The following is a 17,562-nucleotide window of genomic DNA, read 5'->3' as shown; positions in this document are numbered from 1 at the left end:
TTTAAACATTCCATCTGCTTTCTTAATTCTCATTCCCCTTACCATTTCTCTCATCTTGTTGTTCAGTCACTAAGTCGCGTCTGACTCTGTGACCCCATGGACTGTAGCACACCAAGATTCCCTGCCCTTCGTTATCTCCTGGAGTTTGCTCACACTCACGTTCATGGAGTCGGTGATGCTATCTAACCATCTCATCCTTTGCTGCCCCCTCTCATTTCCCTTTCTTTAATTCTTGTCCCTCTTCCTCAGGAAGGAAAGACTGGGATTTGAAGTAAAGCAAAAGTGACTGCAGAGACTGGAACACACTTGACAGCCAGCCGGTGCCTGTCCTGGTAATACACAAACACACAGCCTGTGCATGTTATGCATGTAAATGGAATGACAGCACACGGTCCATATGGTGTCAGTTACAGCTTCGGGCAACATCCTTTGGAGATGACCCACCCACGCTCAATCAGCCCAGGACCTCAAGGCTGCAGAAATACCTTGAACCCTACTCAGGTTGAACTCATGCCCAATCCCAGTGCCAGGCAACTCTCTGTGCAGTCAGTTTGTGTCTCCAGCTTCCTCAGACCTGGGCTAGGTATTGGGAGTTATCAGCTGGGGGAAGCCTGAGTGAAGTAAGCACCCTCAGAGGGGTTTTTTCCCAGAAACATGCAGAGAGGCTGGGATGGCCCCCAACTCACACACACACACACACACACACACACACACAGACTCATACGCTGATATATGTTTGCACAGGAGCCAGTGGGCTTGAGTCTGCAACTCACAAACCTCTTCCACTTTCAGGACTGCCCACCTCAACCATAATGGGGTGAGGTGGTTAGAGAAAGGACTGATACCCATCTTACAGACTGGCAAGCTAAGGCCGAGGAAGGGTAGTGCTTTGGCTCCAAAGGCAAAGATGGGGCAGAGCCAAAGCAAACCAAGACCCTTGTGTCCCAAGCTCGAATTCTCCTCTGTTTCAAGGTAGCTGGGAGCTTTGAGCCTAGAAGGCGCTCAGACCAGCGCAGATTGGAACCACGACTCTATCCTCTCCAGGGGGTCGCGCCAAAGCCACGCCTCCTCTTGAGCAAGTCACTGGGGAGCGGGGAGAAAGCGGCCCTAGCATGTCTCTTTAATGCGCGCCCCCGGAGGCCCCGCGCGCCCCCGCCACTATAACTGGAGTGCATGGAGCAAGCTGCCTTCAGAGAAAGAAGGCGGGCGCTGGGCACCCGTTGACCGACTTTTCCAAGTGCGATCAGCTCCCGTCCGACCCACATCCCGCCCCCATGGACCCGCCCGGGGGCACCCACTGCTGAGGACCAGATGCCGGTCGGTCTCCGGGCTGGGTTGAACCCCGCCACCGCACAGTGACCGCCCGCGGGTCCTGCAGGCTCCGCGCACCTCTTCCCGCAGCGCTCGCCGTCGGGCGAGGGCTCCGCCGCCGCCACGCCTCGCGCCCCGCGCTGCCCGCCCCATGCTGGTGCACACTTACTCCGCCATGGTGAGTAGTCTCGGGCATGGGGGCGTGCCCGGCCGGGGATAGGGCAGCCTGGGTGCTGGACCTTCCGTTCCAAACCTCCCACTCCAACGAAATCTCGGATGGAGGGGGCCACAGCGACTGCGCCCGCGGAGAACCGTGCTCACGGGACTGTCCCCAGCCCAAGGTTCCCGCGCCCACGGGTTGTTCAGAGATAGACCTCGGGCCTCGGGAGCGGGCAGGACGGCAGCCGGCCCCTTGGGAGATGAGGAGGGTCCTTTCAGTTGCCGCTGGATCGCCTGACACGCCCCATTCCTTCCCCAGGAGCGCCCCGACGGGCTGGGCGCAGCGGCCGGCGGGGCCCGCCTGTCGTCACTGCCCCAGGCGGCCTACGGGCCGGCGCCGCCGCTGTGCCACACGCCCACCGCCGCCGACTTCCAGCCGCCCTACTTCCCGCCGCCCTACCCTCAGCCGCCGCTGCCCTACGGCCAGGCGCCCGACGCCGCCGCCGCCTTTCCCCACCTGGCAGGGGACCCGTACGGCGGCCTGGCACCCCTGGCGCAGCCGCAGCCTCCGCAGGCCGCCTGGGCCGCGCCCCGCGCCGCCGCCCGCGCCCACGACGAGCCGCCCGGCCTGCTGGCGCCGCCAGCCCGCGCCCTGGGCCTCGACCCGCGCCGTGACTACGCCGCTGCTGCTGTGCCGCGGCTCCTGCAAGGCCTGACCGAGGGCGCGCACGGCCTGGCCGACGCGCCCCTCGGCCTCCAGGGGCTGGCGGCCCCGCCGGGCCTGGAGGACCTGCAGGTGAGGCCCGAACGGTCCGGGATGGGCCAGCATCCGCTGCGGTGACTTAGGACCTGGCGGGCGGCAAAGAGTGGCCAGTGCAGGAGCCCGCCCGACTTTTCTCCCAGCCTGCCGAGGATGCGCCCCACGTCCTGAGTTGGACGCTGCCTGGCCTTTCAGGCGGCCTGGCTCTGAGTCCGTGAGCCTGGGGTCTGGGTGGCGGCGACCCTTCGCCGAGGAAATGTACAGGGGCTGAACCACTTTGTCCCTCTCCGCTGGGCAATGTAGGGCATCTACATATGGCCAGTTCTGGTCTACTGGGGCAGCCTGTGCCTGGAGCGAAGAGAAGCGGAGGAATTGCCTGAAGTTCAAAATTGCCTCTGTGAATTGCACAGCAAGGTTCCCAGGGCTCCAACTCGGCCGCAAATGCTGGAGCGCGCGGGTGAATCCCGGTCCCGCCCGAGGCCGCCGCAGGCGACCGGTGGTGCGCGTTGGGCGGAGCAGACGGCAGGGGCTTGGGAAGCGACAAGAGATTATAGTCTACGACCGCCCTTACCACTACCCTGTCCTATTTGCAGGCCATGGACGAACCGGGAATGAGCCTCCTGGACCAGTCGGTGATCAAGAAAGGTAAGGAAGAATGGCGTGCCTCTGCCAGGGCAGAACTGGGCGAGATGGTGCAAGCCCTGGCACACAGACCCAACGTCTTCCCTACGGCGCGTCCCTCATGTGCATCGCCGAGCTCAGTGGCCACCGGTCACTTTTTTCGGCCCAGTAGAGGGGCTGCGGAGGCTGCAAGCCTGGGCAGCTGGGGTGGTTGGTGAATTGGCCCCAGAGCCTACCAGCCCGGGTGCCCTGCGAGCCCGACCACGCTCACTTAGCTACCCTGGCGGCCAAGCCTGTGCAGGGGCCTGGCCTCTCCCTACCAAGGGGGAGGGCACTCTCTTAGATCTGGAGTTAATTTGCAGAACAAGTTAAACCACTTCCCTGTTTCCTAAGAGGTGGTAATAGGGGTGCTATTATTCCCATGGATGTCGTTAAATGATTTCCACTTTATGGAGCCTTACCATTTCCTAGCCTGCCAGGTTCTTTCTGCCTCTCCCTTCCCAGCAGGGCCTCCGGAGCCTTGTGGTTCCCTAGGGAATTTTTTCTCCACTGGGGAGCCTCTTTCAGTGTTCAGGATGAGGGGGCGGGTCTGTGAATATTGTGTCAGGCCCTGTGCAGGAGGGTCAGGGCCTGGTGTTGGTGTCTATGTGAGTCTGCAATCCTGTACATGTCTGAAATATTCCTTTCCTAGGTGTCTTTCTAGTATTTCTTGGTGTCTCTTGCTGTTGAGTGTATAATGTGTGTCCATCATGTTGGTGTAGTTTCCATGCTTTGGGGGGTCAGGGTCCCTGTTGTGTCCAGGAACTTGTTTTTTGGCACTGAGGATCTCTAAGGATGGAGAGTTGCTCCCTGTTTATTTTCGGGGTGTTTGTGTCTCTCTAGTAAAATCCAGGGGTTTGAGATCTGCCCTCCACTGGCTCTTGGGACCTGTGAGTTCTGACGGTGACAGAGAAAGGTGAGAAAGACAGAGACAGGAAGCTCAGGCATCCAACAGGCTCCTTGAATCTGGGGAGGGGGCGGTGAAGAGAGGAATATGGGGACACAGGCAAGCCCGCAGTGCCCAGGGCAGGCACAAGCTGTTTTTCAAACCAGTGAATTCAAGCCTGGGCTCAGTCTGCCCTCCCAGAGAGCATGTGGGGTGGGGAGGGACAGGGCTCCAGGCAGGACTTGGATTTCCAAGACTTGGGGCTGGGAGTTAGCTGGACCACCTGGAGTATGTGTGGGGAAAGATGAGGGGATAGCCCACCCAGAACCTGGGGGAAGGGGGCACCAGGTACCCGGGCTGTGTTACCTAGAGGTAGGGGTTTGGGGAGGCTGCCTGGAGCCCCAGCAGAGGTGTGCGGTCAGAACCAGCTCTTTGCTAGCGGCCAATGCCTTGCTTTAGTGAATTTTTCCAAAACCGACGGAAGGAAGAACTTGTCTCCAGTGGCAAGAGCCTGCTGCGGGGCTGCGTCCACCAGGAGATGATCTCCACGGTCTCAGTTCCCAGTTCCTGACTCCTGCCCGGACTCAGTGGATTAGGGGGGCCTAGACTCACTGACTCCCTGGGGGAGGTGCGCACGTGCTAAATCAATTCAGTCGTGTCCAACTCTTTACAACCCTATGGACTGTAGCCCACCATGCTCTTCTGTCCATGGGATTCTCCAGGCAAGAAAACTGGAGTGGGTTTCTGTGCCCTTCTCCAGGGGATCTTCCTGACCGGGGATCAAACCCATGTCTCTTATATCTTCTGCATTGGCAGGCGGGTTCTTTACCACTAGCACCACCTGGGAAGCCCAAGGAACCTGGGGATTTCTGCTTTGGGAAAGGGTAGAAAAACCAGCTGGGCCTCTTGAGTACCTTAAACCCAGTCCCCTGCTCAGAGCCAGGACAAGAGACTGGCTACAAAGAGGAACTAAAACTGCCTAAAACTCCCAGCCCCAAACTTCCATAAATTCTGGGTCCTATGGGTGAGCGAGGATCCCCCAAAGCAGCCCCAAGAACACAGGGAATGGGGCCAGGATTCGCGAGTGTTGCGCGCTGATGTTGCGCGCAAGTGTGCGGGATGGATGTGGGCGCCCGTGCTGTTCGGGATGTCGCCGTCGCGGGCGCGCACACGGCCCGACTGCAGTGTCAGCCCGTGGGTGGCCCGGCGACCTGAGTTAGGGACTGCACGCTGGGAGCCCCAACCTGGACGGAGAGTCACAGCCCAGGGCAGTGCCGCCAAGAGGGAGGGGCGAGAGCTGGATCTCCCAAATGAAGGAAGAGGCTGGTTCCCAAGCGGCGAACTTGGCCTCTGGCTGGCGGCTGGAGCGGCTAGCCTTTGGGGAGGAGACGGAGTTCGTGCGGCGCTTTGCGGCTTTGCAACCAGACAGGCGGAGCCCATCTGCGAAGGTCAGGCCTCGGAAAGCGCTTGCACGGGCGACCTAGCCGTGGCCACGCAGGTGGCCCAGTTGAAGCCCTGCGTCCTGGAGCCTCCACGCCCCACACAGCGGGTGATTTTCTTTTGCGCCCTCCGCAGTCACTGCGGGACTCCCGCCACGCCGCCAGCCAAGTGGGCGCGGTTGGTTAGCTTCCTTCTTCGCCCTCGGGTCTTTCCGAAGGCTTGGGGAGCCCCGGTCCCGTCCTGAAGTCCTCTGGCACCTGCCAGGAGCGATGGAGGACCGTCCCACTCCTGGATTTATAGAAAGCCCTGGAGTTACAGAATTATGGAAAACTCTGAAATTATAGAAATTCGTTCTTGGCTAGCTGCAGCAAGGACTTCATTCCTCCAGCTCCTCCTGGCCCTGGCGGGAGGGGCAGCTGTGTCAGGGGCGGCTGAGGTCCTGGGTGTGAAAGGGCCAACAGGTTTAAAAAGGTTAAACATCTCTGTGGGTTTCTGACCACACAGTTACAGCTGGAGGGGAGTGGTTTGGGGATGAGAACTGAGGTGTTCCTCCTTCCCTCCAAGGAGAGTGAGTAGTTGCCTAATTACAGGCAGGGAAATCCCTTGCTGGGCTCTGTTGTCCACTCTCAGGGCGGGGGCTGATGTGAACAGTCACCCTTTCCTCTGGTTTCCCTGGCTCTGGGGAAGGAAAAGGGGAATGGGGAGTTTCTGGGCTTCAAAGGAGGGCCAGGATTGGGGTGAAATAAGTGAGGAACTCACTTGAAGCAAGATTGGGAGCTCTGTAATCAAGATAAATAATGTATCTTAGCGCAATATTTTCTAAATTTTTGAATGCAAAGTATATCCACAATACACAGGATACCAGAATTTTACACAAAGATGGAATCTGACTCTCACTTCTACAACCCTACCTCACTGGCCTCCCAGGCTACCGTCGGCCACAGCATGAGACTAAAAAACCAGTGCAAATGAACTGTGGACTCTGCCTGAGGGCAGCATAGCACCCACAGGGCGGTGAAGGGTAGGAGTTATAGTTAAAAGAAAGGGAGGAGAGAATGGTAGGGTTGGGGATTAGGAGGTACAAACTTACTCAGTACAAAATAAGCTACAAGGACAACACAACACAGAGGACATAGCCATTATTTTATTATGACTATAAATAGAATATATCTTTAAAAATTGTGAATTGTTATGTTGTACCCGTGCATATTATGTAATAGTGTACATCAACTATATCTCAATTAAAAGAAATTAAAATTTGAAATAAAAGAAACCCTCCAGGAACTTCCTGGTGGTCCAGTGGTTAAGACTTTGAGCTCCCAATGCAGAAGGCATGAGTTTGATCCCTGGTTGGGGAGCTAAGATCAAACCAGCCACATGATTCAGCCAAGAAATTAAAATATTTAAAAAAGAAACCCTCTAGCAGTTGGTGAGATGGAAACTTAACCAGCAGGTCCCACTGGGGAAGGTGAGGGAACTCAAGTGGGCTGGGAGGAGGGTCAGGACCCCTCCTGTCTGCTTTCCTCCTGCTTGTCCCTCTCCCCACAGGCCTTGGATTGGTGGTACCCTAAGTGTGGTCTAAGGAACCACATGCATCAAATCCACAGTGGGTGCTTGTTTAAGAAAATGAAGATTTCCTGGGCACCATCTCACATCTACTGAATGAGAATCCCCGGAAGTATGGCCCTGGGACTTCATTTTTTTTAAACTGATTGATTGAAGTAAAATTTACATATCTGAAATTCACCCATTGGAAGAGTACAATTCGAAGATTTTTAGTACACTTATAGAGTTGTGTAACCATTACCACAGTCTGTTTTAAGACATTTCCAACACCCCCCCCAAATTCCTCTATTCTCGTTTGTAACTAATTCCCACTCCAAGCTTTAGGCAACCACTGATCTGCTTTCTGTCTATATGTTCGCATATACTGGACATACTATATAAATGAAACATATATATAAATATGCCAATTTTTGCATCTAGCTTCTTGTACTTATAATATTTTTGAGGTTCATCTGTGTTGTAGATTTTATTAGTAGGTCGTCCCTTTTTTATTGCTTAGTAGTACTCCATTGTATGGATGTAACGGATTTTGTTTATTCATTCCTCAGTTGATGGACTCTGGGTTTGTTTCCACTTTTTGGCTAGCATGAATAATGCTGCTGTGATCATTCACAATGCATCTTTGTGTGGACATGTTTTCACTGCTTTTGAGTTCCTAGGAGTGGAATTGCGGGATTTTTATGAGTTTGTCTTTAATTTTTTCAAGAAACTCCCAAGCTGTTTTCTAAAGCAGCTGTACTATTTTACATTCCTACCAAATAGATGTGAGGATTCCAGTTTCTTCACATCGTCATCTGCGCTTGATATGTCTGTCTGTTTGATTATAGCCTTCCTGGTGAGTATCTCAGTATATTTTTAATTTGCATTTCCTTAATCACTAGTGATGTTGAGCTCTTTCTCATATGCTTACTAGCCACTCTTATCTCATTTTTAGTGAAACATCTATTCACGTGTTTTGAATATTCTCTAATTGGGTTATTTATCTTACTATTGAATTATAAGAATTCATATATTCTGGATCCACATCCTTGATAAGATATAGGATTTGCAGATATCTTATTCAAGAGTATTTCATTCATTTTTTAAAAGAGACTCTTGCTTTTATTTATTTATTTGGCTGTGTGGGGATCTCAGTTGCATCACATGGTGTCTTCATTAGGTCATGAGGGGTCTTCTGTTATGGCTCATGGGCTCTAGCTGTGGCACATAGGTTCACTTGTTGTGGTGTGTGGGCCCAGTTGCTCTGCCGCATGGGGGATCCTAATTCCCCAACCAGGGATTAAACCCACATCCCCTGCATTGCAAGGCAGATTCCCAACCTCAGGACCACCAGGGAAGCCCCTCATTTTCTTAATAGTATCTTTTCATGTGCAGAAGTCTTTTATTTTGATGAAATCCAATTTCATGATTTTCTTTTATGGATCATGTTTTGGTGTTGTATGAGGAACTCTTTACCCAATCCAAGGTCAGGAAAGCTTTTCTCCTGTATTTTATTCTAGAAAGAATTGCAGTTTTAACCAGCTTTCTGAGCATCTGTGGCACACTCCCCAGAATCAGTGGTCAGAATGTATCTCCCACCTGTGGACAGAGTGTGTAGACTTGCTGTGTGTGTGTGAGTCTTGTCTGCAGGCGTGTGTACATGTGAATGGCTTCTGCACGCATGACCAGGGGGACACCATGAGTAGACCAGCTTCAGCACTCACTGTGGTATGGGAGACAGACGCCAGTGTCCCTGCCTTGTAATCTGTGCTAGTTAATTCCCACCTTTATGACTGCTCTTTCCCCAGGCCACCTGCTTCCCTGCCTAACCCTGGCTTCACACCCATCATTTTTGAAGGAAGAAGCTCTGAGGGGAAAGACACAGACAAGTGGGGGAAGTGGGGGGAAGCAGCAAAGTCTCTAATTCATATACACAAACACTTGTCCACCTGTCCTGCACTACGCTAGCTGTAGACTACCTATGTCTGCATCAATCTGGCATATGCTCTATGTTTAAATATATCAACAGTAGCAAAAGCACCTGCAGATATCCTTATGTACACTGCTGCATTCCTGCAACACTGGAGAAGGGCAGAGCGTGTGTGTATAGAGCTGGGCTCACTGTTGTTAAGTGTATGCACGCACAGGTTCACCCTCGTTGCTGTATAGCAGGGCATGTAGTTTTTATGTAGAGACATTTGTATGACACGTGTGCTCACATATGTCCCTGTTTGCACATGCACAAACGGCTTCACCCAGCTTTGGTCTCCCTCCTGGTACAGAGCCTGGCCTCAGGGGTCTCCAGACTTTAATAAAAGCTGGAGGGAGGAGGCTGCTGGGGGAGAGAAGAATTTTCTATTCTTCTGACCATTCCCTCTGCCTAGGAGTCATGGGCAACCGGACAGTCTCTTTGGCCTTCTTGTTAATTTATTAATTCATAATTTTATTTTTTAAGTCAAGCTTGAGGTATAATTTACATATAGTACAGTTCAGCCTTTTAAAATGTGCATTTCTATGCATTTTTGTAAACTAAGTTTTTATTTGACTGTGGTGAGTCTTAGCTGCGGGATACGAAATCTTAGATCTCTGTTGCAGCATACGAGATTACACATGGGATCTAGTTCTTAGCCACTGGACCGCCAAGGATGTCCCTAAACTTTTGAATCAGTCGCCAGTGTTTAAAAATCCAGGGAATTCCCTGATGGTCCAGAGGCTAGGATTCCATGCTTCCATTGCATGGGGTGTGGGTTCAATCCCTGGTCAGGGCACTAAATTCCCATAAGCTGCACAGTGCAGTGAAAAAAATAATCCAGAGATATCACCTAGAAACCTCAAATTCTGGTCTTACCAGCAAAAACAAAACAAACCAAAAACCTGAACAAGCTAAGAGTTCTGGCAATGTTGGTGTGTCCTACATGGTAACACTCTCCCATATCTCACTATTAACTGCTGCGCTCCCCGCTTTGAAGTCTCCAACTGTGCTGTCCACTGTAGGATCTACCGGCCATGTGTGGCTATAGAGCACTTGAAATGTGGCTAGTCCAAATTAAGATGTGTTGTAAGTATAAAATATGTGTTGAGTTTTGAAGACCAAGTACAAGAAAATAATGTAAAATAGCTCATTCATAATTTTCAAAATATTGATTGTATGACTCAGTGATAATATTTTTATTTATTGGGGTAAGTAAAATGTATTAAAACTAGTCTTAATGTGTTTCTCACTTTTTAAAAATGGGGCTTCTGGAAAATATAAATTTATATATGTGGCTCAGAGTGTATTGCTCTTGGACAGTGTGGTCGAGAGCCTAAAGGGCAGATGGAGGACCAGGCAGATAGGTAGGGAGGGCTGGACCACAAGCTAGGTCCCACTTTAAAGAACATTTGGCCACTCTGTGCAACATGTGGGATCTTAGTTTCCTGACCAGGGATGGACCCGTGTCCCCTGCGTTGGCAGGCAGTGTCTTAACCACTGGAGCACCAACGAAGTCCCACGAAGGGCACTATGACAGTTATGGTCATCATCAGAGGCCAGGCCCATCTCTGTTCCTTATTGCTGAGCCAGCTTAACTATTAATACTGTGAACTTTAAGTTTCTTTATCTTGAAATGGGGATAGAACGTACCATCTACTCCATAGACCTGTTAATGTGAAGCCCTTGGTATACGGTTGGCACTCACTGGAGGGTAGGCAGCATCATTCTGCTCAGCTATTGCTAGAATTTGATTCTCAGGCACTGATGAGTTCTAGGCTGGGGAGTGATGGATGTTTCAGAAAGATCCCTCTGGAGCAGGGGCTGTGCAGAAATTCAGGTGGGAAGTGAGAGTGTCCCTCCATACCTGTGGCTGCATCCAGGCACGTGGGGAAAAGAAAGCCCTAGGCCACGGTGATGGGCGGGATGGTGTAGGAGAGGGCAGTGTGGAGGGCCTCACTGAGGTTTCTGGCTGGGCGAAGGCAGGGATGGTTTCAGTGCACATTCAGAGAAGGGAAAGCTGGAGGGGCTCTGCCAGGCCAGGGACTGGGCCAGGCTTGCTTGCCTCTGCCTTCCGGAGGCTTAGCACAGTTCCCCGCACACTGGTGCTCAGCGAACATTTTGCCAGATGACTGGAGGGCCAAGTGCCGCCTTTGAGACCACCGTCCAGGGCTTACTACTGGTACTAAGTCTATCGGCTACATGATTTCAGGCCCATTATTTCACCTCTCTGGGCTTCAGTCTCTCATCTGTAAAATGGGGATAATAAACGTAGCCTCTGTTCTGAGGATTCAGTGAGGTTATTGGTAGAAGCACAGTATATAGTATAGTGAGTGCTCATTGACTCTTGGCCTCAGGATCTCCACTTGATCCCCCTCCCCAAACACAGAAAGCCTGCCTTTTCTACTAAGGCTCTCACTTCCTTGAAAGAAGAAAAGCCCAAGGGGAAACAAGTACCTCAGTCGTTCTCCCTTCCCCCTGAGGCTTAGCAGGAGAGTGGAGGTTAGACTGCGGGAAGGACTTTCTTTTAGAGCCAAGAGTGTCCAAATGCGAGTTAAAAAATAAACTTCTCAGATTCCCTTCCCTGCCCTTCATAGATATTAGTACAAAATTAGAGAGTATTGGAGGAGGGAACAATAGGGGATGTCTCTTTATTCCTGGACTCCTTGACATCCCAGAGTGACTTAGCTGGAAGAGGGCCAGGGTTGGGGGCCTAATGGGGTCATAACCTCCCTGTCTCTGGAATGCGGGAGTCCAAAGCCCCCAGGCCTTTCACTGACCTGAGATGGTGGGGGAGACATGGGGATCACAGGTGAGTGGGAGCAGGGAATCGGGGACTCCTTGTGATCTGGCAGTGACCCAGGAATCCAGTCGCCAGCTCACATTCCGTTTCCCTATTTCCAACACCCTCTGTGATCATGCATGCCCAAACTCCCAAGACTGCTGAGGCTGTTTGATTTTTAACAGGGAACCAGCCTGACTCAATGAAGGGAATCGGGGTTCCAGAGCCAGAGAAGTTTTGAGTTTCATTTCCACCACCCATTGGCTGAGTGAACATGAGTGAGTCACGTTAACCTCATCATGCTTCAGTCTCTTCTCTTTTAAAGCAGGGTTAGTAGAACCTCCTTCTGGAAGGTGCTGGGACGTGCAGAAGCAGCTGTGTGTGCACAGCGTGTGAGCGCGGTGCTGACTCGCAGCTGGCACCTCAGCAGCGCGCTCGCATCCCAGCTGGCCAGTGCTCAGTGTTTCTCTCCCTTGCTCTCGCTTCTGCTCCACAGTCCCCATCCCCTCCAAAGCCAGCAGCCTTTCGGCCCTCTCACTGGCCAAAGACAGCTTGGTTGGCGGCATCACGAACCCCAGTGAGGTCTTCTGCTCCGTGCCCGGCCGGCTCTCTCTGCTCAGCTCGACGTCCAAGTACAAGGTGACGGTGGGGGAGGTCCAGCGGCGACTCTCACCTCCCGAGTGCCTCAATGCCTCTCTCCTGGGTGGTGTCCTTCGCAGGTAGGAAGGCCAGCCCACAGCTCCCTGCCCAGGGTCAAGGCTAAAACCTGTGGTCCTTTCAGACTTCCTCAGGGGTTTGGAAAGGGGACGGCCCCACCCCAGGACACACAGGGTCATCTCTACCTCAGTCTCCCAGGAGGATTATGTATGCTGTCTGGACAGGCCTATGTCCTTGGCAGCTCCCATGGGTCTGCAGGCTGGAGGGTCGGGAGTAGAGAAGAGCCTGGGTACCAAGAAGGGATGCAGGACTCAGCCACATTGGGCATGATGGAAAGGCTGGGTTAGGGGAAGGGACAGCCCCCACCCCACCCAGAAAAAGGACCCCCAGGACTTAAGGCCCATTCCCTGTGTCAGGTACAGGCCTCTCTGGTGTGTGTGTTCTGAGCAGGGAGCATGGGGTCCATAGTTTGTCTTCATAATTGGGCCTGTCTCTGCGTATGTCCTTGTGCCTGGGTAGGTATTTCTGCTTCAGGACTATGACTTTTGATGTATTTGACGATAGTGTTTGTGTGCATGCTTGCATGTGTGCTTGTATGTGTATGTGGTGTAGGGAGTGGACAAGAGTATATGTTTCCATGAGTGTGAGTTTCCTGTTACTTTCAGTGGGATGTGTTGGTCAGAGTATGTTCTACTCTGTGGGTGGTGTGAGTATATGCTTACCCTTGGGTGGGGCTTCCCAGGTGGTACAGTGGTAAAGAGTCCCCCTGCAAAGCAGGAGGGTTCAGTCCCTGGGTCAGGAAGACTCCCTGGAGTAGGAAATGGCAGCCCACTCCAGTATTCTTGCCTGGAAAATTCCATGGACAGAGGAGCCTGGTGGGCTACAGTGCATGGGGGTCGCAAAGTCGGACACGACTGAGTGACTGAGCACGCACCCTTGGGTAGGAGCTGCATTTGTGCAGGTGTGGGAATATCCCCTTATTCCTGGTGTCTGAGCATCCCAGAGTGGCTTGTATGAGTCCATGGGTGTCTGCACAAATGTCCCTGGGCTCCTGGCTTGGTGTGGACATGTGTTTCTGTGTCCTGGACATCTGAGACTGTGTGTCTGTCTCTATTGGTGTTCACGTCTGTTCTTGGTCCTCAGTGCGTTTCATCTGTGTGTGTGTCTATGTGCCCTGGGCAGCTGTGTGTATGACAATGTCTCCCATGTATCTCTCTGTGTTTCCCATTTGTCTCTGGGCGGTTCCTGGAGCTGGGTGTAGGGCCCCCTTTCCCATCATGGCTGCAAACCCAGTGAGATTAGGAAGAGATTGCGATCGGGCAGATGGAGACCCCAGCGTGTCCCCAGGGCCAGGCCCAAGCCTCGCAGGGTTGGTGGAGGCAGCAAGGCCCTGTTGGCTCACTGAGCATCCATGATTCTCTCTTTATAGTGTGTGTCTCTCTCTGTGTGCACGCCCAGGGCCAAATCCAAGAATGGAGGCCGGTGCCTGCGCGAGCGGCTGGAGAAGATTGGGCTCAACCTGCCAGCTGGCCGTCGCAAGGCCGCCAACGTGACCCTGCTGACTTCACTAGTGGAGGGTGAGGCCCGAGGGGCCACGAGCCACCACCCAATGTGACTGTGTGTGACCGTCTCGGATGCAGGAGGGCGTGTTTAGTCATATGTGTGTTCTCTGTGCCCCATATGTAAGGGGTGTGTGTGAAATATGCATGCAGTCTTTACGTGTATATGCAGCACACAGGTGCATGTGCTGGTACAGCAGAGTGTGTGTGTGTGTGTGTGTGTGTGTGTGTGTGAGGAAGAGTGGCCAGTGTGTGAATGTGGTAGAGATGAGGGGGTTAGAGTCCCCTCCCTGGAGGCTGGTGACTCTGAGCTCAATCATCTTGAGTTCTCAAGCTCAGCTCCCACCCCTGAGCTCAGAGGCCTTCCGAGAAGGGAGGGCAGTGGGGTTGCAACTGGAGCTGAGAGGGGAATCGGAAGAAGAGAGAAACATATATAGAAGCAGAATGGAGGCTAGCCCTGGCCAGACGTTGGAGGGTCCAGGCTGTGCTCCGGGCTCAGAGGTACACCTGGCTGTAGTGATGTCTCATCTCTGCCTCCCCTCCGCCTAGGAGAGGCCGTACACCTGGCCCGAGACTTTGGCTACGTCTGTGAGACCGAGTTCCCAGCCAAGGCAGCTGCCGAGTACCTGTGCCGACAACACGCTGACCCCGGGGAGCTGCATGGCCGCAAGAGCATGCTGCTGGCTGCCAAGTGAGTGAGGGTGCCATGCACAGGCTGCCATGGGTACCCTACACGGGCACATATGGGTACAGGGCACAAACACAGGCTCCGAGCGCGGGCACAGTGGGCACCACGTGTACCTGTGATGGACACACGGTGCGTGATCTACTGCACACACCTAAGCTCCATGCTGCATGTGACAGGGCACACGTAGACATGTGAGCATATCTGAGTTCTGTATGTCACACACACAGTGTCAGGACAGGCTTACACAGAAGCCCAGGTGTGGGTACCATGCCCCCATGGCACCACCAGCTCGTCCCATCGAGGGTCTGAGGGTCTCTAGCCCTGCGCCCCATGCCTGAGCCTTGTCAATCAGCCCCTCTGCTCCTGTGACCTCCATCAGGGCACCCAGCCAGGCCCCTATGTTGACCCTACTTTGTCCTTACTTCACACCTGACCCCTCTACAAGTCTCACGGATGCCTCCCTCACCCCACCCACATGCCACTGCAACGCTGGTCTCCTAGTCTCACTCCTGGACATTTACCCCAGCGCCCCTCTGTTCCCCCAGCCTTCCTGCCCCGCACATGCACTACTCTCTACCCAAGAGCCTTCAAGGGCTCCCACTGTTACTGCATTGATTTTCAAACTAGGTGCTATTGGGATGCTGCAGGGCCTGTGTAATGAACTGATGTTTGATGAAGATTTAGTTTTAAGGAAGGGTTCCCTCGCGAGAAGAGACAGACAGGGCAGTTTGAAAACCACCATTCTGTAAAATCCAGACTCCTTTGAGGACCCCCATAATGTGGTCTGCACAAACTCCACCCACTCCGCCTGACCCTCTTGCTCTCTCCTGCCCTCCCATTCTTGGGCTTGCTCTTCCGCTTAGAATGACATTCAGGCCTTCCACCTAAGGCAGTTCTTCATATCACAACTCCATCCTCCCTTCTTCACAGTTCCCTCAAATGCGCTAGGCAGAAATGGACTCACAGACTCATGGGACTGCCATGACTCATGGGGCCTTTGAGACTGTTCATATTGGAGCTGGAGAAATGTGTCTAGGGCAGGACCCACCTCACTCATTAATCAGCTAACTCACCAAGCCCTTCCTGGGTCCCAGTCACGTCTAAGATGCTGACTGGGTTCCTTGGTGATGCAAAGGGAAGACACAAGTGGTTCTCCTGCCTGAGGTGGACACAGGATGCATAGAGAAATGAATGATGGCTGCAGAATGGAGTTGGATTCAACTTCCAGCCTAGTCACTTGGACAGGTCATCTAATCGTCAGAAACTTAACGAGTTTCCTCTTCCATGTGACAGGGATAACAATACAGATTTGTTGTGAGATTAAGTGAGCTGATATAGACAGTGTGCTTGGCACAGAATCCAGGCCTCAATTCATATTCACTGCTATTATTTCAGTTATTTAAGGCAGATTCTGGATTGTTCCCCCAATAATTTCATAAACAAAGCTCTTAAAGCATTGGCTGTTTTGGGTGCAGGTGTGGATAGGAGAGAGAATCAAGGAAAGTTTCCTGGACAAGGCAGGAGTTGAGCTGGACTTGGAATGTGGGCAGAATAGCCACAGGAAAAGAAATTGTAGGGTATTGGCATGTGCTGTTTATTAGCTGTGATATTGGGCAAGTCAGTTACCATCTCTGAACCTTCATTTAATTTTCTGTAACATGGGTATGATCATCATTTGTAGACTGTTGGGTCAGCAATCATATATATGATATCCAGCTGAACTCAGACCTCTGTCTCTAACCTCTGACCCTCCTTCCCCCACCAGGCAGATCTGTAAGGAGTTTGCAGACTTGATGGCGCAGGACCGTTCACCGCTGGGCAACACTCGCCCAGCGCTCATCCTGGAGCCGGGAGTGCAGAGCTGTCTGACACACTTCAGCCTCATCACCCATGGTTTCGGCGGGCCCGCCATCTGTGCTGCCCTCAATGCCTTCCAGAACTACTTACTGGAGTCACTCAAGGGGCTGGACAAGATGTTTCTAAGCAGTGCGGGCAGTGGGCACGGTGACACCAAGGCGTCAGAGAAGGATGCCAAACATCGGAAGTAACTGCTTGCCCCGCCCCGTCCCTAAGGGGCTCCCAAGATCTGAAATGAGGTCTTTCCTCCTGGGGGTGGGCCTGAAAGCATTCAAAGGTGGGGCTGGAGTCAGACCAGAAAAAGAACATTCCTCCAGAAGCCTATGAGTTAGGGGTCTGGGCTGGAGAAGGGGAAGTGGCCTCTTGTGCTGTTGATAAGTTAAGCACCCAGGTGCTTGCCTCCTGTGTGCAATCTTCTGCCCCTTGACTGCTGAGAAGGGCTTGAAGAGGAGGTTGGCACAGAAAAGCCTGGTTCTTGGGGCCAGTGCTGCCCATGAGGGTGCCTGGGCAGTGATGGGTGCCCCCAGGGGCCAAGGCCTTGCTGTTTTTACTGAGACCAGGAGAGAAATGAACAAACCAGAGGTGCTGCTGAGGAGCTGGTGTGCTTCACCTCAGTCTCCTACCCCCAGAAAAGGGGTGCTGGCAGAAGGCCCCAGTGGATTCTTTGCATTGCTGCCACTCTTCTGAAGAAGTGGGCAGGAGGGCCCCTCAAGGAACAGGGAAGATAAAGCACAAATTGGATAACTTGAATCCAGGCTGCACTTCAGTCCTGTTGCTGTCTGTCCTATTTATTTATCATTACAGTTTAAAAACGTCCAGTGCAGCTTATTCATACCAGTGAGCCGAGGACTCTTGTTTCATTGTCTTCTGCTCACACACCAAGATGTGCAGCTACGCTAGGATGGAGAGGCTGTTTTTGCTCGCAAAGGGCTATGGGTGGGCCGGGAGGGAAGAAGGATGTCAGGGACTCTGAGTTTGTGGCTGAGATTTTGTATTTACGGTTGTTTCTCTTGACCCTGCAGTCAGTGTACCTCCCCAACTCTCAGACTGCTTTCTCATTCTCTTAATAAAACCTTTCACTGGATATGAAGCCCTCCCTGTCCTTCTTCAGTCCAGGCCTGGATTTGCCTCCCCAGATGGCAAGGTCACAGGGGAGAGACAGGGCCTGGGAACTGGGGGAAGGGGGTGGAGTGTATAAGGGGGAAATCTTGGAGGGGGGCTGCGGGCACCACTGGGTGAGGGGATGCAGACGGTGGGTCTGTCTGGCTTGTCAATGTGGCTATTAGTTC

At 52.8% G+C, this 17,562-nt stretch overlaps 1 protein-coding gene across 1 annotated transcript; it reads left to right on the top strand.

The window, feature by feature from the left end:
• The first annotated feature begins 1,505 nt into the window (after positions 1–1,505).
• Positions 1,506–17,357, top strand: TFAP2E (transcription factor AP-2 epsilon). The gene is made up of 7 exons (XM_024989861.2): positions 1,506–1,703; positions 1,790–2,266; positions 2,824–2,875; positions 12,009–12,231; positions 13,628–13,746; positions 14,278–14,419; positions 16,182–17,357. Exons 1-7 carry the CDS (start codon positions 1,506–1,508, stop codon positions 16,462–16,464), a joined length of 1,494 nt encoding a protein of 497 aa, XP_024845629.1. The 3' UTR covers positions 16,465–17,357.
• The last annotated feature ends 205 nt before the right edge of the window (positions 17,358–17,562 follow it).

The sequence above is a fragment of the Bos taurus genome, chromosome 3 (genome assembly GCF_002263795.3).
Source record: "Bos taurus isolate L1 Dominette 01449 registration number 42190680 breed Hereford chromosome 3, ARS-UCD2.0, whole genome shotgun sequence".
Classification (NCBI taxonomy): Eukaryota; Metazoa; Chordata; class Mammalia; order Artiodactyla; family Bovidae; genus Bos; species Bos taurus.
Note: the sequence above shows the minus strand (reverse complement) of the source record. Positions and strands in the feature narration are given on the sequence as shown.